At 33.4% G+C, this 20,725-nt stretch overlaps 4 protein-coding genes and 1 long non-coding RNA gene across 10 annotated transcripts; 4 read left to right on the plus strand and 1 right to left on the minus strand.

Moving 5' to 3' along the window:
• The first annotated feature begins 4 nt into the window (after positions 1–4).
• On the plus strand, positions 5–3,108 carry LOC138132614 (B-cell receptor-associated protein 31). 2 transcript variants are annotated; one of them, XM_069050188.1, is made up of 4 exons: positions 5–233; positions 376–482; positions 2,376–2,540; positions 2,608–3,108. In XM_069050188.1, the coding sequence occupies exons 1-4, from the start codon at positions 5–7 to the stop codon at positions 2,797–2,799; spliced, it is 693 nt and encodes a 230-aa protein (XP_068906289.1). In that variant the 3' UTR covers positions 2,800–3,108. The 2 variants fall into 2 exon arrangements, with proteins under 2 accessions (XP_068906289.1, XP_068906297.1); XM_069050196.1 differs by having other exon boundaries at positions 382–482.
• A 1,475-nt stretch (positions 3,109–4,583) lies between these two features.
• eIF1 (eukaryotic translation initiation factor eIF1) lies at positions 4,584–5,978 on the plus strand. Of its 2 annotated transcripts, XM_069050262.1 has the most exons (4): positions 4,584–4,737; positions 4,797–4,860; positions 5,055–5,212; positions 5,432–5,978. In XM_069050262.1, the coding sequence occupies exons 2-4, from the start codon at positions 4,833–4,835 to the stop codon at positions 5,576–5,578; spliced, it is 333 nt and encodes a 110-aa protein (XP_068906363.1). In that variant the 5' UTR covers positions 4,584–4,737; positions 4,797–4,832; the 3' UTR covers positions 5,579–5,978. The 2 variants fall into 2 exon arrangements, with proteins under 2 accessions (XP_068906363.1, XP_068906353.1); XM_069050252.1 differs by having other exon boundaries at positions 4,616–4,860.
• Positions 5,979–6,341: 363 nt separating this feature from the next.
• b (glutamate decarboxylase-like protein black) lies at positions 6,342–16,675 on the minus strand. The gene is made up of 4 exons (XM_069050209.1): positions 15,866–16,675; positions 7,664–8,031; positions 7,038–7,198; positions 6,342–6,981 (listed from the first exon to the last, which is right to left on the minus strand). The coding sequence occupies exons 1-4, from the start codon at positions 16,523–16,525 to the stop codon at positions 6,545–6,547; spliced, it is 1,626 nt and encodes a 541-aa protein (XP_068906310.1). The 5' UTR covers positions 16,526–16,675; the 3' UTR covers positions 6,342–6,544.
• On the plus strand, positions 9,060–13,636 carry LOC138132629 (uncharacterized). 4 transcript variants are annotated; one of them, XM_069050240.1, is made up of 8 exons: positions 9,060–9,551; positions 11,812–12,278; positions 12,338–12,639; positions 12,701–12,863; positions 12,915–13,055; positions 13,113–13,272; positions 13,333–13,413; positions 13,473–13,636. In XM_069050240.1, exons 1-5 carry the CDS (start codon positions 9,436–9,438, stop codon positions 13,025–13,027), a joined length of 1,161 nt encoding a protein of 386 aa, XP_068906341.1. In that variant the 5' UTR covers positions 9,060–9,435; the 3' UTR covers positions 13,028–13,055; positions 13,113–13,272; positions 13,333–13,413; positions 13,473–13,636. The 4 variants fall into 4 exon arrangements, with proteins under 4 accessions (XP_068906341.1, XP_068906333.1, XP_068906324.1 ...); XM_069050232.1 differs by having other exon boundaries at positions 9,070–9,551; positions 11,800–12,278; positions 13,315–13,413; XM_069050223.1 differs by having other exon boundaries at positions 9,070–9,551; positions 11,800–12,278; positions 13,320–13,413.
• A 234-nt stretch (positions 16,676–16,909) lies between the features above and the next one.
• Positions 16,910–17,374, plus strand: LOC138132670 (uncharacterized). Its single transcript, XR_011160147.1, has 2 exons — positions 16,910–17,037; positions 17,135–17,374. It is a non-coding gene; the product is annotated as an uncharacterized lncRNA (long non-coding RNA).
• The last annotated feature ends 3,351 nt before the right edge of the window (positions 17,375–20,725 follow it).

Here is a 20,725-nt window from a genome sequence, read left to right on the forward strand (position 1 = left end):
AAAGATGAGTTTGCAGTGGACCTTAATTGCGGGATTTCTCTACATAGAAATAGCGATAGTACTTTTATTAGTATTACCGGTGGCGAGTCCGAAGAGATGGAACGCATTTTTCAAGTCGAGGTTTCTACAAGGGTTGCAAAGGCAGGCAGGAATGTATTTCTTGATACTGCTTGCAATTCTTGTGCTCTTCCTGCTTGATGCGATCAGAGAAATGAGAAAATATTCTCACACTGGTGAGTTCGTAATTACATGTTTCTAGAACTACTTAGATCTGTGATATGCAACAATCTTTGCAAGTCACTCAATAGATACATATTTTTTTACTATCCACAATTATGTATTATTTTTCAGTTGTTGTACGTTGATTTTTTTCAGAAACAGAAGAGCACAGTCATTTGGATCGTGAAATGCAAGGAAGTATGCGTTTGTTCAGGGCCCAACGTAACTTTTACATCTCTGGATTTGCTCTGTTTTTGTCATTAGTGAGTATAATAAAAAAAATAATGTTGAGTGTTTAAAAAATTAATTGCGTCAATTTTCCAACTTGGAAAATGAAAAATTGTACTTTACTGTAATCAGTGCTCTCAGCACTTCAGTTATCAGCAATGATTATTTCCCACAATTTAATACAATGCAGTTCCTGTAATTGATGGAATAATTATCTTTTACGACTAAGACGTTGTTTAATTTAAATAAACATCAGTTTTTATTTGCATGAAAAATATATGTTTTTGGAAATGTTTTTTCAATTGTTATTTAAATATGTATGGCAAATTTCCCTAAACACTGTTAAATTTTAAAAAAAAAAAAATGCTTTTAAGAAACATTCTGGAAAAAACCGGCGAAACTGGGTTACATTGTCACGTGATGCGGATCGATTGTTCAAATTTGAGTAAGCTTTTCTATTCGTGTTCATTTATTTAATATTACGGACTGCATCAGTTAATGTTATGAAGTTACATCTTCATGGCATTTAAAAAAATCACATTTCAAATATAATTTTGTATTTGTAAGATCTTTTATATGACCATTTTTTTTATATCCAAGTTGAACCACAGGTTGAACTGTGAAGGTCCACGGAAAATGTTTTTACAAAGGGCAAAGTATAAATATATAATTATAATCTCTGTACTTCAACAGGAATTAAAAGAATTGCAGGTTTATTTACCATTTAGACAAGATAAGAGAGATTATTAATTAAAATTATAAGTTGAGCATCACATTAAATGTGATAAATATTTAACAACTCGGATTAATGGTTTCTACAATTTTGGAAATTTAGGGGACTATATGTATGTACTTTTATTACATACAAACATTTTACGACGTTAACTATTATCGTTTGTGCTCTTATTGGATATTTTTACATTTAACGTAATGCTTTAATAACTGTATAAACCACACACTAATTAGGGCTATACGTTTTTTTTTTATTTTGGCATTACTTAGTAATATTTGAGCGAGTAATAACGGTAGACAATGAATAATAATATTTCATGCAATTAGATAACAAACGAATTTATGGCAGCTGATAAACGAAACTGCAAGTTGAATACAAAAAGTTTGAGCTTAACTCTAATAAAAAAAGGAAAGTAGAAAAATGATATGATATTATTGAAATTGATTTGTAATTTTTATAAATCCATCGAGCAAGTTCTAAATGGTCTACGCTTGTTTTTTCATGTATTGTTGTTTCACAATCTTTTTTGCTAATATGTCCATGGACAGATTTGATTAACATTTGTGATTAATTAATGCTTAAATCTTAATTTGGTTTAATATTTCAGAAGCACTATTATTTATATACTTAATGAGGGAAGTTTTCTCTACAATTCTAGTCTTGTTCAAACCTTTTTAAAAGAAAATCGCCGTGGTTGAATCACTGACAACTTCACTACTAAATAACTGTTGCGACTGTTGACTAAAAGTTTCAAAGTCACTGTTATTGTGTCTTGTTACCTGTCCTACTTAGAATTTAAGCCTTTCGGAGAATATTACTAATTATTTACAGCTTGACAAACCTAACGTGGCCTGTGAAATGCGCCTTAAGCTCTGGATATTTCTTTAGCATAGTTCTCCTTTGTCCAACAGTTATTTTCTCCTTACGCTACCTGCGGATTTGACCGGCTACGATAAGTATCAAGCTGTACGTACTTTGAAAAATTGTAAAACGATTTAAGATAACATTAAAATGAAAAATACTAAAGCACACAGAATATTATTCTTTACGTTTTAAATATTTTGGAATAAAAAATTATAAAACATGAAAATTAAATATTATAACAGAAAGTTGTTAGATATTGTACAGATCAAACATCTATATAGTATCGTGTAGATATATCACCAGAACTTTTAGCAAAAGAGTTATTTTTCAGGTCATCCGAAGGCTAGTTATTCTCATCTCGTCGCAAGCTGCTCTGTTGGCGCAATCGGAAGCTTCCATGCGTCAAGCACAAAGTGCTACTACTGCAGCTAAAAGCTTGCTCGCCCAGAGAGGTGAAATTGCCCAAAACGATAGTAACGAAGCGCATGATAAAGAGGTAATTTGTGTTAATTTATTGTGTCAAAATGATAGTGAAACAAGTTTTTATCGTATTTTTTAATCAGGTAACTGATCTGAAAAACAAATTGAAAGAATTGGAAGACCAACTTGCGACCGAAGTCAAGGACAAGACCGCGCTGAAAAAACAATCCGATAATTTGGCTAAAGAATACGATCGCCTCGCCGAAGAGCACAGCAAACTCCAAAAGAAAATCACCATTAGCGGAGGCGACGCCGATACCAAGAAGGAAAATTAAAAAGTGTGATGTTGCATTGGAAAATAATGCACGTAAGGCTGATTGTAAGTGATTGATCTTACTAAAAATAATTATTGATATCTTAAAATAATAATTATTAATACCATACCACTTTACGCTAATGAGCATAATTATTGTATTTATTTAACATTTATGTTACCGTTTATAGTTACACGTAGGAGGTGTTTTTTTTATTTGTATTCATTTTATGTTAATTTGGATTGTTAGTGTTATAATTCTTTTTGTAATAAAATGGCAGCAGGCACATGTTGCTGTTTTGGTTTATAATAAATAGTTTTTACTGAAAAACTGCTGTATTAATTCACCATTTTAATCCAGAATTATAAAATACTCAACTATTCTTGCATGTCAACTTGCAAGTACTTACTGTAAAAATTATAATCACTAAAAAATTAATTAATTTTAGTAAAGCTGATTTTACTTAAGTAGTTATTTGTATTATAAGTATTTTATCGCCATTTGGGAATGTTGAACTTTTTTCTAATTAATACGTGTTACTTTTATACTTCATAAAGTTTTCAGTAGTTTTACGAGTGTTTCATTTCAAATCGCCAAACTTTATTTAACAAAGTAAAGGTTGATACTTAATCCTTTAAGGGCCGGTTGCACCAACGCCAGTTAAAGTTAACTGTAGGTTAAAATGCTTCGTTACTTTGGTTACCAATTGTTATAAGAATGTTTTCGTATATTTTAAACTGTAGTTAAATTTAACTCACGTTGGTGAAACCGGCCCTAAATATAATAAATTTAAACACTGAAATTGATTCTTTTACGATCTTAATGTACAACTTTAAATAGTTTCTAATTTTTTCCCAAATACCTATGTATTTACGTAAAAGTCTCACGGTTTTCTTTAAAAAGTCTGCATTAGGTACATCACGTGATAGTTCTGAACTGTTTACATGTCAGAGGCGCAAAGTTCGTTCGTCACAATTTTAGTTTTTTCATGGGCATAATCGTTTGATATACATAATTTTGGAAAATAATTATATGGAAGTTCTGGCAATGAAAAGTAAAGACACGCTTTAATCCTTTGTAGGTGATGGATGCCAACTTTTTCTGAATCTAAATTCAAGACTACATCCTGACATTTTGCCGGGCTTATCTACCGATTGATTCATATTTTGTTATCGATTTCACAATATCTAGATTCAGAAATGATCAATAATCTAAAGTTCAGTAGAACATATTTAAAAGGCAGGTGAATATGGTGTAGTACCTAATCTTAAATTTCAAATTGACGCTTGTGTTGGTGGTTATTTAAGAACGATACTTAAAAATGATGCCTTTCTAAGATAAAATGACTATATATAAGATATACTCCCATAATAACGATCTTATTTTCTAGAATCATTTAGAATAAAGAGAAAGTGTTTGAACAATCTGGTAAAAAAAATGTGTAAAAAATCAAGAGTTGTAAAGTTTCTTCGAAGAAAGAGAGTCTGACATTTAAAAAATCTGTGATGATCAACATTAATCGAATTTGTTGATACAAACCCCTAAATATAGAATTCAATCATTTAATCCCCCTCCAAGATGCCCCCAGTCCCCCCCAGACACCACGTCATTGGCAATTCGTATTCTCTCGTATCTGAGATTGAAAAGAGGAGGCAACGGTTCTTGCAGGCTTGCAACTGTTAGAAAATAAATGGTGTCGATAAATAGGAGAAACATGCAAAAATATCAATTGAATTTCGAGCACGATAATAAAAAACAAAAGCTACCGATTTATTTTTGACAATAAGTGGACATTTGCCGTTTTTGTCGCATGTTTTAGCAAAATTTTTTTGTTGTAGCGTTGCCCACATGCTCAGACGTAAGCGGGCGTCATCACATTTCTGTGTTCGTAATCGTCTTTCGCTTTGGTGACTGACTCATCAGTTTATTCGCGAATATCTCGTCGGTTTTGTTGGCAACGTAATTCCATTACACTCTTATTGTAATTTAATTGTTCTATATCGTATTGCACTTTGCAGATCTTTTTGTTTCTGAGTATATTATTTGATTATCGTATGTCCATCCAGAATCTAAACACATTTGGTAAGTAGGAAATTCTTGAGTTTATCAGAAAACAACGTGAAGACAACATGGCGTCTTCGGATGCCGAAATTAACCGTTAATCACGCCCTTGCCGCGTCTTCTCGGGGGCGAAGTCGATTTCTGTCCTCTCGGAAATTTTCTAACATTGCGAAACGACTGCGTCGTCTGACCTCGACCTCATTTTTTTGTTCCAGACCCCTTTGCTGATGCAAGTAAGGGTGCAGACGATGATGTTCAGGACGGACTTGTTCATATAAGAATTCAACAACGAAATGGTCGCAAGACTCTAACTACTGTTCAAGGGCTTTCATCTGATTATGACTTGAAGAAAATAGTCCGGGCATGTAAAAAGGTATGCATCATTTTCATCTTGCAATCGCGCAACTATCACACGCCACGTCTCTGAGCCGCTCCTAAAAACGCATCATTTTTTTTTGCACAAAAATCCAAATTTTTCCGACATTCGCAGAAATGGGGTAAGTAGAACGCGATCTTTCACTTGGCGTGCGTCAGAGATGAATAAACATATATGTAGTTAATGAGGTGATTTCAATGGAGATGGTTTGTTTAGGAATTTGCTTGTAATGGAACTGTGATAGAGCACCCAGAATACGGAGAAGTGCTTCAATTGCAAGGTGACCAACGCGAAAACATCTGCCAGTGGTTGACAAAAGCCGGCTTGGCAAAGCCTGACCAGCTCAAAGTCCACGGCTTCTAATGTATCAACGCAATAATATCCATCTACCGCTGTTTTAGTTGTTACACATATATCTGCACAACATCTCGAAATCTTAGTTAATTTAATAAGATGTTTATGCCCAGATAGTATGTACCTGGGAGCATTCGATGTCTTTAGAGAATTCATTTTTGCGGCTGTAAGACAGTGTTTAATTTACAATGTAATTTTCACATTTTTTTTATTACATCTTAAAATTTTATAGCATTGCCCGAACAAAACTGCATGTTAAAACATTAACATGCAGTTTTGTCACATAGTTTTAAATTGTGCCTTTCCATAATAAATTCTCCCTGTTACGATAATTTTACTCTCAGTAATTCAACATTTTAGTTGTAACCGAAGTCGATAAGTAAATTAATAAATGGTCTTATATATGAAACAGGTTTTTTCATTGCTACTCCTAATGTCAAATCGGAACCGCGTAGTTTTCCGCATCAGACACAATTGACGCGAGCTTAATAATTGTTATCTCTGATAATTGGAAATAAATCAACCGGCATTTGCTCGAAGCGCACTTTGTTATCTTTTTTGCAGTGCAAAGTCGCAGAGCGGTTGCGTTTTTCTCGATAATCGAAAAACTACCGACGATTGTATTTTATTCATTCGTTGACTTGATGGCCGAAAATCGAATTATCGATTTCCGTTTTTTGTCGCTTTCAATAATGCTGCAAAGGTCAAATTTAGATAATTCGTAGAGGCCAACAGCCTCTCGAATGTACGCGGTCGAGTGAAAAGTTATCTGTTACTTTTTAACATTTTATGATCACTGCTCTAAATAAAATAAATATACAGGAAATGTACGTACATACTTAATAATACTTATAAATTATGTTTTTCTATACAAGTGAGGCTAGCTGCTAATCCCAAATCGGGCATTCACGGTCATTAACTGCTAGCCAAGATTAATCGATTGACAATTCGACCTTAACACCTACGCCCGCAGAATTAAAGATCTTTTCCCAATCGCTCGATCTCTTCAACAAAATGAATCATGTCGGCCTTATCGAGTCCCGAATTTTGGAAAACAATCCTGAAGAAATTGGGGTGTTGTTTCTGCGCTTGATACGTGACCATCATCGACCCCTCCTTCATCATGCGCTCTTTGATCTTGGGCGCCACCTTGTGCAACCTCTCCTTGTAGTCGCTGTCTTGTTTACAACTCCTCAGACTTTCGGGAATGTACCAGAAGCAAACGTTTGTGCATTCCGGCTGATCGATCACCATCTCGAATCCTTCCCTATTTCTGATCGAGTCAGCGAAATACGCAGCGTTTTCGAATACTTTGTTGATGTGCTTCTCCAGCCCTGACGTCCCTTTGGCCTTCCACATGAACCAGAATTTCAGCACGTCGGCCCTCCGCCCGCACTGGATGTGTTTGTCGCCTTGAAACAAAAATACGGTCAGAGCATGTCAAAAACATTCGCGTCCGAATACCCACCGGTGTCGAATTTGGTGTCGTAGAATTTGTCTTTTTGGAAGAGATACGCTGCGTTGGTGGAGTGAGCCGCGGCGAGTATTCCTTCGTGTCGTAATAGCAGCGTGGAGCACTGCTGGGGGGCGGTCAGGAGCTTGTGAGGGTTCCAAGTGACAGAATCGGCCCTGAATGCATAAAAGTCCGTACAGTATCTTACCTCGACACTTAAATTTAATTGATTTAAACCGCATTAAAGTGTGAAGGTTGTGTAAGATAATTATTAGTATAAATACCTAATTAATAAATTATTTTAGATTTCGACAGAGTTCTCAAGGATTTGAAGGCAGTATTCGCCATTTCGTTTAAAACGTAGTTACCAGGTGCATTCCAGGTGATTGCACGCTGGACTGCACATTTTCAAGAACTCACCCCAGATATTTTACCGATCATTACGTTCTGTGTTTTACATCAAGTGCGAAGTTGTATTTCGGTTTGAACAAAATCACAACTTGCGCTTGACACCGGAAGTAACTACTACTTCCGGTATCAAGCGCAAGTTGTGATTTTGCTACTAACTAAGTAGCAGTTATGAAAACTGACAAATTTAAGTATTCTCGAGAAAAAGAAATCATTTGTTTTTGCATTTTTACCTCTCTATTCCCTTCAGAAGACTTTTGTGCTTGCCAGAGACGAGAGCCCCGCCACCCCAGGCGGCGTCCACGTGTAGCCACAATTTGTACTTCTCGCAAACACTTGCGATTTCATTTAATGGGTCGAACGCACCGATGACAGTGGTGCCCGCTGTGGCGCTGACCATAAAAGGGGCCGCGCCCTCGCTTAGAGACCTTTCGATTTGTCCGATCAAATGAGTGACGTCCATACGGCCGCGGTCATCCGTACGGATCAAATAAACGTTGTCGGTACCGATACCGAGAAACGAGGACAGTTTCTTGATGGAATAATGTGCATCCTCAGATGTGAACAAGACCAAACGGGGGAGGGAGTGGAGACCTTTTCTCTAAAAAAATAAATAAAATCAAAGTAAGAAAAGCAGACGATTAAATGAATAAGAACAAACAAACTAATTGATCGATTTCGATAATGAAGTATTCAACGGACATTTTAATTTAAGCAATTAGCTCTTTTTCGCTACTGATGTTGTTTTCAATCAATAATAATTGCCAATTACGAATGATGACTCTTTGTTGGCGGTTGGGAAGTTTTGTGGTTTTAAATTCATCTAAACTAATCTGAACCATTAGATTTTTGTAAAGAAAATTCCAAGCGATAATGCATCATACAGGGTTATCCCCAAGACCTTGTTAAAATAATTTCGTAACATCTGACAGAAAATATAACTGAATGTTGTTTGATGCTGATTTGTGAATATATTTTGGTTAAACAGGAAGGTGAAGAGAATTGTTTTAGTATCTCGCCAAGAATTTCAACCAACGTTTTCAAAAAGTGAAACGAGCTTGGATTTATCATTTAGAAATGTACGGTGCTTACCAATTTCACATCATATGGGAAAGTTTTCTGTTCGTTGATTTGGCAAAAATTAATTTAGGCAATCGTCACAGGAAAATTATATTTGGCAAATATAAGGGTTGGTAACGCTGGTAAATAGACGAACAATTGTTTATTCTATTTTGGTCAATAATCGTCTTTGTACGCCCCCAAATGAGGGCATAAATTGGCCTTTATGGCCGGGATTTGTCAAAAATCTGCTAAGCAACGGTCGGTTTAATTATTCAAACCCTAGTAACACAAAATATTTATATTATATGAAGGAAATATTTATAAAATATTATATAGTTTTTAAATATTTAAAAGATATATCTAATATTTATTAAATATACTTTTGCAAATATTTAATAATATTTTTAATGTAATATTTTTAAAATATGACTTTTTAATGTAATTTTTATTATTAAAAAACAAATATTTTAGAAATAAATCTGCAATATTTTGAAGTTAATATTGTACGAGTATGTACATTGCTCGTTTACCATATATATGATGACAAATTAAAAATTTTCAAAAAATGGCACTGAATCAAAATTTTTGATCCCTATATAGAACATAAAGATAGGTACAATTTTAATTGTTTGTAAATGAATTGAATTTCAATTTACAACATACAATAAGCACGAATTCAATAAGTAAATATTATTTTTCGTTTCGTCAACATAAATTTATTTAGGTATGTAAGTTTTGAACATTTTTATTTTTTGGATTTTTGTACTGGCACTTCTCACTTGTGCGTATGTGCCCCATATTAGCTAGATACTTTTAACGTGCTTTTCCTTTAACGACCAACGAACCAATCAAGAACCAAGGTCAAAACAAAACTCAACACGCAGTAGCAGCACGCACATCGCACACGCCAGTCGCCAGGCCAGACGTTACGGTACAGATCCGCATGGTCATGGTAGAATACATTAATATAATCTATCCTTTAAGTTTGCAACTTGTGTTTTGCATTTTTTCTGTTTATTTTGGACAAGTGAGTTTCTACAATAGTTGTAACAGGAACAGGTAAATATCAAGAATGAGTGGAAGAAATTATTCCTTGAATTGCAAACGATACCGACATTTGAAAAAACTTAAAATCATGTAAAGGCAAGCATTCAATTACGAATTGCGAATCAAATTCGAATTTTTTAGCAATAGTACTGACAATAGTAATAACGAGACCGTACACACGGTAGACACTACGCCTCTCTCAAACATTAATCCTGCATCAGTATCAGTTCTAGTTAATGAAACTTTAGAGAATCAGGAAAATCTATTGTGTAATGTTTTAATACGTATTTTCTCCATTTTAACGCCAAAATTTAACTAAAAATTTTAGATTTTGCTGATCCTCCAACTACCAAAGAATATAATAATAGTAAAGATGAAACTGTTACAAGCCAAGATGATAAATTAATCACTTTTTTAAGAACTTGGGCTTTAGACACAGGCATAAATTTATCACAACTTAGTGCCTTATTAAAAGGGCTTTCTATTATATTTCCCAACTTAAAAATATATCAAGATGCTCGAACAGTTCTTGGTACCAATAGAAATAACAAAGAAATAGTATCGATGAAGAGTGCTCGTGGTACAGTTGGAGAGTTTATTTATTTTGGAATTGTTCCTAGATTGAATGTATATATGGGTCATGAAAAGTTTAAGAAAAAAATTTTAGAAAAGCATGAAATTAACCTTTCTTTTAATGTTGATGGTATACCAATTTTTAAAAGTTCTTCTAAACAATTTTGGCCCCTTTCTTGTCGAATTCATATTAAGAATGTTGTTGTGAGCCCTTTTGCTGTGGCAATTTTTTCTGGCGATTCTAAACCATTTTCTGTTGCTGTGTATTTACAACAATTTATTGAGGAATTAAATAATTTAACTTCTAATGGTTTTGAGTATAATGGTGATATTATTCCTGTTAAAATTAAGACTTTTTCATGTGATGCCCCAGCTAGAGCATTTCTAAAATGCATTAAGGGGCACACTGGTAATTATGCATGTGAACGTTGCAATGCAAAGGGGCAAAATATTAATAGACGGATTGTTTATTTGGAATCAACTGATTCATGTGCCCGAACACATGAGAATTTTGTATCTAAAATGTTTCCAGCACATCATTTAGCCACAACACCTCTAGTGCTATTAAAGAACTTCGACTTAATAATGAATGTTTCTCTAGATGCTATGCACCTATGTTATTTAGGAATAATGCGAAAAATGATGGTGTATTGGATAAAAGGAGGTGGTACACATGCTGCACGTTTATGTGTTAATTTACGCTTACAGTTGTCAAATAGAATAGCTGATTCTGCAAAGTATGTTCCAAATGACTTCAATCGAAAGCCAAGACCACTAATAGAGTTAGATAGATATAAAGCCACAGAATTTCGTTTTATTGTGTTATATCTAGGACCAATAGTGCTAAAAGGGATGTTGTCTCAAAATTATTACAAACATTTTCTATTATTTCACTGTGCTATTCGGATTTTATCAACGGTAAAATTTATTGATACGGCTTTTATTAATACTGCTAAAGAACTACTAATTTACTTTGTACAAAACTGTGAAAACTTTTACGGTACGGATTTTTGTGTATATAATACACATAGTTTAATACATTTAGCAGATGATGTCAAATACCATAAAGAAGTTTTAGACGAATTAAGTTGCTTCATTTTCGAAAATTTTTTGGGTAGTTTAAAAAGTATGATTAGGCGTCCAAATCGACCTTGTGCACAAATTTGTAACAGAATGTCAGAAAAAATTGATTTTAATTTTATTGATCAATCTCCTAAACCTGTTCAGTGTAATTCAAAAAAAATTCAATTTTCTAATTACGAAATAATCGCAAATAATGCGAGAGACTCATATGTTCTTCTTAAAGGAAATACAATTTTAAAAGTATTAGAAATTCTTAAAGACGATTTTTCAGTTATGGGAACTTTGTCTAATAAATTGGAGAACTTTTATGAATATCCACTTCCATCATCATCATTAGGAATTTTTAAGTTTACGAACTTCAGTTTGAATCATGTAATTATAGATATAGGAGATATTCTTTCGAAATGTTTTGTTGTTAAATGTGACAATTATTATGTTGCATGTGAATTGTTACATTAGGGTAGTCGAAAAGATATTTATAAAATAAATGCAAATTTGTTTATATTTGAACCTATAGTTCTAATGATTTTTTTACTATTGATGGTATATGTATACCACCATGATCAGAGTTTATTGGAACTCTCTATTACTCTATTTCTTACAGTTCAATTTCCAGGATGTGGGATCTAGTAGTGTGGGTAAATGAAGATGCTATTGATTATGTGCCGTCAGTGTGGAAACACGAAGAGAAGAATTTATATAAATACCCACGTGGGTTATCAGAAACAAAGCTTAGACAATATGTTTATGACTGTAAAGATGTTAAAGAGAACTATAGGTGGTGTGCAGCTACCATTAAAAAAAGGGGCATAAAGAGCCTACAAAAGGCAAAGAGTTTGTGTGATCAGGGACGGTACACTACAAATCTAGAAGAGAGTGAAAGTGAAGAAGGGGAATTAACTGGGAAGAGAGTGACGAAACCAACGAAAAGATTTTTAGATTCTGATTCTGAAGAAGAACATGATGTTTCCAAGAAGAAAAAAACCCGTCAGACTGACATTGGCGATTCCGGTGGATCTAAGGAACAACCTATACTAGACAAACAATTTTTTGTGCCTGAATTATCAAATTCGTCAAAAGTTGGTTAGATAACAGTCCTTTGGTTATTTTGATTATATATTTATTCTGTAATTTTGTTATAGTTGAGAGATCTAAATCTCCAAATGTGTCAGCTGTTTCAAATATATCCTCAGCTTCAACACTCACTGTTTCGTCGCGCAGTTCCTCGAGTTATCAAGACCTATTTGGTGAAAGAGTCGTATTTGAACTGCAACAAATTGGAAAACGACTAAACACAATGGAAAACATATTATTGCATAAATCGTCTGAAACCGTTTCTGAAGTAATTGATCCATTTATAACCAATCTGCCTGCTAAAACAAACGAACAATTGCAAGAGCTGAATATATCAATTCAAAATGATGAAAACAAGTTCAAACAATTGGTACGAAGTTTTTGCAGATTTATTATGTTTAATTATATTATTGATTATATGGCTTCTTTAGGTCAATATGTTTTATTTATTGGGAGGAGACGATCCACAAAAAACGGTTTATTTAATAATGAAAAAAATATTTGACAAAAATTTAGCTACATCATATTCTGGTCAAGGAAAGAAGCACAAACATTCTTTTTTAGACTTAAAGTTCCTTTATAATTCCGTCTTTTGTATGTAGTCCAAAAAATACATATTTTCTATCTCATGATGATCTATTTCAGCCTCTACTAGAAAACGCCATCCGAGCGTTACAGAAGAAAAAATCAAGAGGTTTATAGGTTTGTTTTTAGCTACAGCTAAATCAAGGCTGAGCAAAGGAAAAGACAGTTACTAAAATTTAGTGAGTGATGTTTTTCAATCAGGTAGGTGCCATTGAAATATTTTGTTTTTCTTACATTTTTTGAATTGAAACTTTTCAGGTTTTAAGAATTTTCTTTTGATTTTTTTTACCGTTTATCGTTGGATTAATTTCTTTTTGAAGTAGGAAATGAATTTAAGTTACCTTCCAGGTTAAAAAGTATATTACGAATTTTAAAATTATCCATCACACAAATGATTTTTGTGTTTAATGTTTACCAGGTACTTTTTAGCATAATATGGTTTTTTCATTAATTTTCTAAGTAAAGTCATTGTTTTCAGGTTTAATCACAGCGCATTTTGAATTAAACATAAAGGTACATGTTGCTAAATATGACGTCTTTTATGTCCAATATAAGTGAGGTATTGCATGGTCGCGATTATCTTGTAATTAATGTGCTAAATTAATTATTTTTTTTTAGTTAGCACCTCCACTGAAGATGTGTTGAAGGATTAAATATTAATATACATTTTTCCATAAAGTAGTATGTACATACCTATAATGTCTCAGATATCATATTAATATTAACTAAAAATATTCCTGTAATATTTTGTTTAAATATACTGATAATGTTTCCTTCAAATATATTGATAATATTTCTTTCAAATATATTGATAATATTTCCTTCAAATATATTAATAATATTTCCTTCAAATATATTAATAATATTTCCTTCAAATATATTTTAAATATTAAAAAGAATGGTATATAAATATTAAAACGGATGTCACAAAGATATTAAATATACATTTAAAATTACATATTTTTAAAATATTTATGTGCTACTAGGGAACAATGGTATCAAACATTATTTGATTAAAGAAAATCATAGATTATATACACAGTAACCCTAACAACATCAAAATAGCTAACTAAATTTGCATGGACACAACTTTTAGTTAATTTCCTTTAAGGAATACTAAATATTTGTTTGAATCTTTTAGAAATGATAAAATAGAATAAACGTTGTATGTACTATGCCGGCCAAAAAATTTTAGCCGTCATTGTCTGTCAATTCAAAAAAAAAAATTGTAATCCGTACTTTATTGTCATCATGATTACCGTCTTGATTATGAACGTTATTTTTTGGGTGGTAAATTTCAAAACTCAAAATTGTTTTGTCATTTCTACTACACAGAACATTTACCTCAGGTTATCTCTGTACGATTGCTCTAATTTTGTTCATTCATGTCGGATTTATGGAATATCTGAGCTTCAAACAGTTTAAATTGATTGTCAAACTGACAAGAATCGAAAGTGGGGTTACGATTCCTAAAGGTTTATTTACACTTTACTTGAATGTCAAGAAAGTGACGGCCAAAATTTTTTGGCCGCCATAGTACCACGGGCATAATTGTTGATTATGGCCCTCGGGAATTTAAAAGCCCTCGTTCCTCGGGCTTTAAACATTCCCTCGTGCCATAATCTCTTGATTATGCCCTTAATACATAAATAACTAAAGTTTTGAATTTAAAGTGTCGTGAAATGCAGTGATCACGTAGCAACAACTCACCATGAGTCACTGTCAACATTAAAATTTTAAGTACTGTCGCGAGCAATAAATTTTGCTTGTCAATGTCATTTCAAAATTTGGTTAGATTGTCACAAATTTAAAAATTTTGGTAATTGTTCACTTTAACTACTTCTGGAATTTTCGCGTTTTTTCTGGCTAGACAGCCTCAGGGCGTCCTCCTAGATCGTGTCCCACCATTCAAACCTTGTGCAAATGCCTTTTTTTCTCTCTTGTTGTGTTTCAAGCTCGCGCTAAGTCTTAGTATAAATAAAGGGTAAGGAAAATTTTCATTTGCACAAGGTTTGACTGGTGGGAAACGATGTAGGAGGACGTCCTGAGGCTGTCTAGCCAGAAAAAACGCGAAAATTCCAGAAGTAGTTAAAGTGAACAATTACCAAAATTTTCCCTGTCTGATTATGTCCATGTCAACAAAGTGTCAAAAAAATGAGAAAAAAATGACAATTAATGTCATACAACATGATGATAGGTTATGATATTTACGACTGTTTTACAATGAAACATTTTCGATTGCGTCAAAGAATGACCTTGACGATCAAAATTTATTGCTCGCGACTGTAAATGCTCCTGAAACGCGTATCGAAAAAAGCTCCTTTTCGAAATCCGTTTGAGTGTTATAGGTGCAAAATAGAAAAAGAATTTTATTGAATGCAACAAACAAAATTATAGGACAGTTGGTTCTAATGGGATTTTAAGCGTATGTGTAGATCAAATCAAAATAAAACTTCAGATATTTTAACAAAAAGCTCAAAATTCCGAAACTGAATTTCAGCTTGATCAGTCTGAAAATGTAGAAATAAGCAATTCTGAGCTAAATTCACAACAATTTTTATTCCAATATCTATTTTGAACTAATTTTCGGAATATATAAATTATGTAACAACTTTGGTGACTTTCAAATTTCGTTTTAAAAATTTCGACATTTTCGGAGTTTTATTAATGTCAGATTTGAGGTATACCGGAAGTCACATGGTAACTCCTGTCGGTCATATTTTCAGTCTCAGACAAGCAGCGACGATAATAGATAAATAAGTAATATTTTGCAAAATCAATGAATAAAAAGTGTTCCCGTGTGGTATGAACTTCTTGGTGAGCACTCTATAATTGTTTGGAAAAGAGTAGTTAGAACCGATTGTTATTAAATAAAGAAAATACCTATTTCTCGAGTTATGCAGTAATGGAAAAAGGAATCTCTAACTTGATAGTACATGTAAAAGACATTTTCAAGCTGTGTAATATTTACAGTAAAATTTGTTGAAAGAACAAAAAACGTCAATATTTACCTTAATGTCTGGTTGAAACTTGTACCTGGCGCAGCTGATGGCGTACCCATTAGCTATCGACCCCCCTGGACAGAAAATCCCGTCTCCACGCCCCGCTTCAAATCCCACAATCGACCTCATCTCCTTCAGAACAACTTCCTCCATCAAAATAAAAACCGGCGATACTTCGTAAGTGTACACACTAGGATTGAGAGCATCTGTGGCCCATTGTGCCACAAGACCATAAGGATCCAGCGAAGAAAACAATTGATTCACAAAGTACGGATGGCCAGTTTTCACCGAGTAGTTAACAACTTTCTTGAGGATTTCCAGGAGCTCTTCGTGGGTGGAAGGCCCGTTCTTCAGACCAAACTCCATCAGTCTGGAGAGCTCTTCCGGACACGTCCACTGGAGGACCCGATTGTTGCGGCTGGTGCCTTCGAAGACCGCATCCTTCAGCAAAATCTCCACGGACTTTCGTATGAACTCTTCGTGGCGTTCTCTGTTGGGTAGGCTCTCGAAAGACGCCGGCTTCTGGCTGGGCTGGTAGAACTGGGTGAGGGGTCGTTCTGAGAACTTGGTGTAAACCTCGTCGTCTGACGAAAGGATGGCATCGCCGTAGGTCGCCGGTTCTTCGATGATGTCTTGCACCACATCATCTTGTTCACCTCTTGCCGGCATTTTGGTGAGTCCTCGTGTTCGAACAGGTACACGACTGATTCACAAGTGGCGACGAATGTGCTATCGACATGGTTTTAACTGTTGAGGTCACGTGCAGTCCTTGTTGCAAACTTTCCCTTGCGGCAAAATAATTGCTCGCAGCCGATTATCTTGACCATGGTGTATTCTTATGTTAAGAGCAGTGTGGTTTTCGATTTCTTTGAAATTAAATGGGTCGGTTTTGACTTCTTGCTCAACTTCCTTCGGATGTCGATTCAAATCCAGCTTGCGGCTGTCGAGCTTGAATTCGGGAAATACCCAGATCCCAGACGCAGTGACGCCAGCCAGGGCACCGACAACTTCCAGGAAACGCGAGTTTTCAAGTTCCCACAAGTGGGAAACCCACAAATTATGATCATCCGAGTTCGTCAGGTGGTTGCTAATTACGACAATATTCTTTGCCACCTTCTCCACATATTCTCATCTTTGAAAAATTGCATCGTTCAGATGTCGGTAAAGACAATAAATCTCAGGTGCATTGTGTTTAATTGACTTTATTAATTGTGAAATGGAAATAAGTTGATTGGTGTTGTTCTTAATAACTTCCTATAATTATTGTGTGTATTTCAGGGACGAATTATTAGAGTTGGTGAATAGCTACAGCTAAAATTACATAAATTTCAACCTCGGACGTGACTTAAGTTTAGAAATACGGAATACCGCTTCCGATGTAAAAGTGTGAACGCTTATTTAAATACTGATTACGAGAATTCGACTTTTCATTAAAAAAAGGAAGTTCAGGTGGTTTATTCGATCTGGCATTTATTTATGTATTTATTCATTCCATAAATAAATAAAATTTTATGCAAATACGATGACTATCTATAGGAAACTGATGAGAGAATTTGAAAGTCCGTCCAATACTGTTCGCTACGTTGACATTGATTATTATCTTTCAACACGATTAAGCTTGGTTTATTTTAGTACGAAGACAAATTTTTCCCGTTGAACGGATATTATAGTATGAAAACTAAGTAATAAGCAGAAAAAACCGATTTGCGTAAGTGATAAACAAACACGACCACGGTCAATAATCGCGTAATGCTTTTCGATGTAAAAAATGGAGGCGACTAATAATTGTTTTATTTTCTAAGACGCTGAATATTATTAAATGATGTTTTGGTTGTTAGATAGCAGAACATTTACCTAAACAGGATTTATTGATTCTTGCATGGATTAAATTTACAGAAAAAACTAACTATTGAAATTGTGAAATTTATCTGAGGCAAGTAAAACTATTCCGAACAATTTGTCTTTTGTAAGATTTGTTTTTTGAAAATATGACAAGACTTCAAGAAAAAAATCTTTTTGGTTTCGTAAGCAGCACAGAGGTTTACCAAGTACCTACTTCCACATTGTTTCTTTAAATTTAAAATTAACACAAGAATAAAATTTACTTTTCGATTGTTCCTCCCATTTTTTATTAAAAGCTGTGTAAAAGTTACACATATTTTGAATTTTTTGTACCTATTTGTTATATGTAGTCATAAAATTTCTATATAAACTCATAAACACCTTTGTTGTTAGCGTATGGTGTTTATTAAACTTTATTAGTGCTTGCAGAAATGAAACATACCTATTAGGTAAGTATTTCTGGTAAACAGACTTTATCTTTAAGTAAGTAAATAATTTTGCGAGGTAAACTGACGCCTTCAGCATCATCTTTGTAAGAAATTAAATTATTCAAAATTACCTATTTAATGCAATTTCACTAAAATGTCATTTAGAATGTTGTCATGAGGTAAATAACCGTTAATTTCTTATTCAGAAGAACGTTTTACTTGGTTTTAGTAATGATACAAATTTGTATTAACTAATTACTTAATTAAACATCGTTTAATTATTATTATGAAGTCACACCGTGTTTTTTTTTTATTTACTGATTAAATGTGTCCAAACACTCACATTCTAACGCTTTAAAAACTTACAGAAAGCTTTATTTGGGGTATTTCCCGCAGGGTAAGAGGCAAGACTTCATTTTAAAGGTAAAAGTATAAAAATTGTAGTGTTGCGATCAAGATCAAACTGATGAAAAAACTGTCCCCAAACTACGACCTTGCTAGTTTTTGGGATTTTAACATAAAAAATTGTCCCTCGTTCGATTAAATGTGTCGTTTAAAATTAGTCTGTAATTACTGTGCAGATGTAAATGTGTTAATTAACATTGAAACTATTAAGTGACAATAAGAGATTTCGTGAAAAAACTGACCCCAATCTGATACACAACCAATTCGAAGGCTGCCATTCTTATTATAAATAGGTAGGTAGGTATTGAATTAAAAAAAAGTCATTCATCTTTCGAGTAGCTTTTTTAGACATTTTTCGTATTTTCACGATGAAAAGTGCAAATATGAGCACATGAAAAAATAAGCAGACAATTTTTTTTACTTTCTCAAAAGTAAACTACGCATAAACCTAATAAAGAGGAATGTAATATTTTTAAGTCTTGGAGGTTACAGATAAAGGAAATGACCGCGAAATGTAAACATACACGGTAGAATGTGAAGTTTTGTTCAACGCATGCTGAAATTTAAAAAATTAATAATAATAATAATAATAATAATAATAATAATTTTTATTCATACACCACCCAATAGGTATCGCACACGTCAAACATATATATTATCTATACCGGGACATTTTTTTAACATTGAACATAGTCCATACTTATTCCCTATGTTCAGTTTTAAAAAACACAGGTCAATGCTTGTATGTAATCACGTAACCAAGGTAACGAAAATAAGTACTTGACAGTTTAACATAATGGTCAAGTTGTTTGAAGAAGAAATACACATAATGCAGTTATTCTATGCCAATCAGAGCATTAGAAATGTGCTTGACATTTCCAATGCAACACATGATAGACCAATTCCATCAATCGGAACAATTTTTAACATTATGTATTTCAAAATCTCTGGTGTTCGGTATAGTTTGTTGCATGGCAACTCACAATGCATTGATCTGTGTTTTTTAAAATTGAACATAGGGAATAAGTATGGACTATGTTCAGAGTTAAAAAAATGTCCCGGTATATTAATACGTGAAGGAAAACCTTTGTACCCCTTTTTAAGCAAATTGCGCGTACGGAGGGTTGTGAGATTTGGCATAGTTAAAGTTTATGTGGAGAAGGAGTGCAGAAAGATAAAATTTATGTATAATACACAGGCCGTCCCCAAAAAAAGAGACAAATCCATAGCTCCCTTATTTATTGGAGGATTTTAATTATCTATACACCAAATTAAATGGTTGTGAATAAGCTATAAAATGGTGTACTAAATTCACGTAAAACCCAAAGTGCTTCAAGGTTAAACTGTCAAAATATTTTTTTCAAATACGGACATACTTTTTTTAGTAATTCTGATAGAGATTTTTATTCTGAAAACAACAATGTAGGTAGAGATATTTTCATATTTGATGGCGGAAACAAAAGACTGAGAAATGTCACAAATTTCTATTGTCAGTGTCAAATTTCTCAAAGACGTTCGTGATTTAGGCAGAAATGCAGCAAATTGGCAATAAGAAAGTTATTTATCGTCGAACTAGAGACATAATTATGTAATACGTTTGATTATATGAGAATAACTTTTCCTTTTGAAGCACTGACAAAAATTGGTTTCCTTAGAATGTATTTTTTCAATCAATTTAGGGAAAATTTAAATTTACTCGTACCTAGACATTCCTTTTTACGGCGTTTATGAGAAATTTTTCACTGACAATACATTTTTGTGACATTTCTCAGTCTTTTGTTTCCGCCACCAAATATGAAAATACCTCTATGACATGTGTAACCTCATATAAGAAAATTTTTTTTAAAATAACACTACATTTTGAAACAAATGACGAGCACCAAGCGAGAAGCTATCAAAATTCATTGCGTTACAATGTAATAAATTAACCAAGTTAAGTTAGTTGGAAAAACAAATGACAAATATGTAATAACATTTGGGATTGCACGTACAGAATAAGTGGGTAAGAAAGTGTACACTTGTGATACACTGTTCATTTTGGAATAAAAAATCTCTATCAGAAGTGTTAAAAAAATTATGTGTTCGCATTTGAAAAAAAATATTTTGACAGTTTACCCCTGAAGTCCTTGGACCTATATGTGAATTTATTAGGGCTTTTTGTAGCCTATTTAGGGCCATTTAATTTGATGTATAA

This window comes from Tenebrio molitor, chromosome 1 (assembly GCF_963966145.1).
Source record: "Tenebrio molitor chromosome 1, icTenMoli1.1, whole genome shotgun sequence".
NCBI lineage: Eukaryota > Metazoa > Arthropoda > Insecta > Coleoptera > Tenebrionidae > Tenebrio > Tenebrio molitor.

Bases quoted from the DNA above. Each gene is read 5' to 3' on its own strand.
- LOC138132614 (XM_069050188.1), top strand. From the start codon at position 5: ATGAGTTTGCAGTGGACCTTAATTGCGGGATTTCTCTACATAGAAATA. The intron at 234-375 runs GTGAGTTCGTAA...GATTTTTTTCAG, and splicing joins GAGAAAATATTCTCACACTG to AAACAGAAGAGCACAGTCAT. The intron at 483-2,375 runs GTGAGTATAATA...GTTATTTTTCAG, and splicing joins TTGCTCTGTTTTTGTCATTA to GTCATCCGAAGGCTAGTTAT.
- eIF1 (XM_069050262.1), top strand. From the start codon at position 4,833: ATGTCCATCCAGAATCTAAACACATTTG. The intron at 4,861-5,054 runs GTAAGTAGGAAA...TTTTTGTTCCAG, and splicing joins CCAGAATCTAAACACATTTG to ACCCCTTTGCTGATGCAAGT. The intron at 5,213-5,431 runs GTATGCATCATT...TGGTTTGTTTAG, and splicing joins TAGTCCGGGCATGTAAAAAG to GAATTTGCTTGTAATGGAAC.
- LOC138132629 (XM_069050232.1), top strand. From the start codon at position 9,436: ATGGTCATGGTAGAATACATTAATATAATCTATCCTTTAAGTTTGCAA. The intron at 9,552-11,799 runs GTAAATATCAAG...TATTTCTTACAG, and splicing joins AATAGTTGTAACAGGAACAG to TTCAATTTCCAGGATGTGGG. The intron at 12,640-12,700 runs GTACGAAGTTTT...TGGCTTCTTTAG, and splicing joins AAAACAAGTTCAAACAATTG to GTCAATATGTTTTATTTATT.
- b (XM_069050209.1), bottom strand. From the start codon at position 16,525: ATGCCGGCAAGAGGTGAACAAGATGATGTGGTGCAAGACATCATCGAA. The intron at 8,032-15,865 runs GTAAATATTGAC...TTATTTTTTTAG, and splicing joins AGTTTCAACCAGACATTAAG to AGAAAAGGTCTCCACTCCCT. The intron at 7,199-7,663 runs GTAAAAATGCAA...TTATGCATTCAG, and splicing joins CTTCTGAAGGGAATAGAGAG to GGCCGATTCTGTCACTTGGA.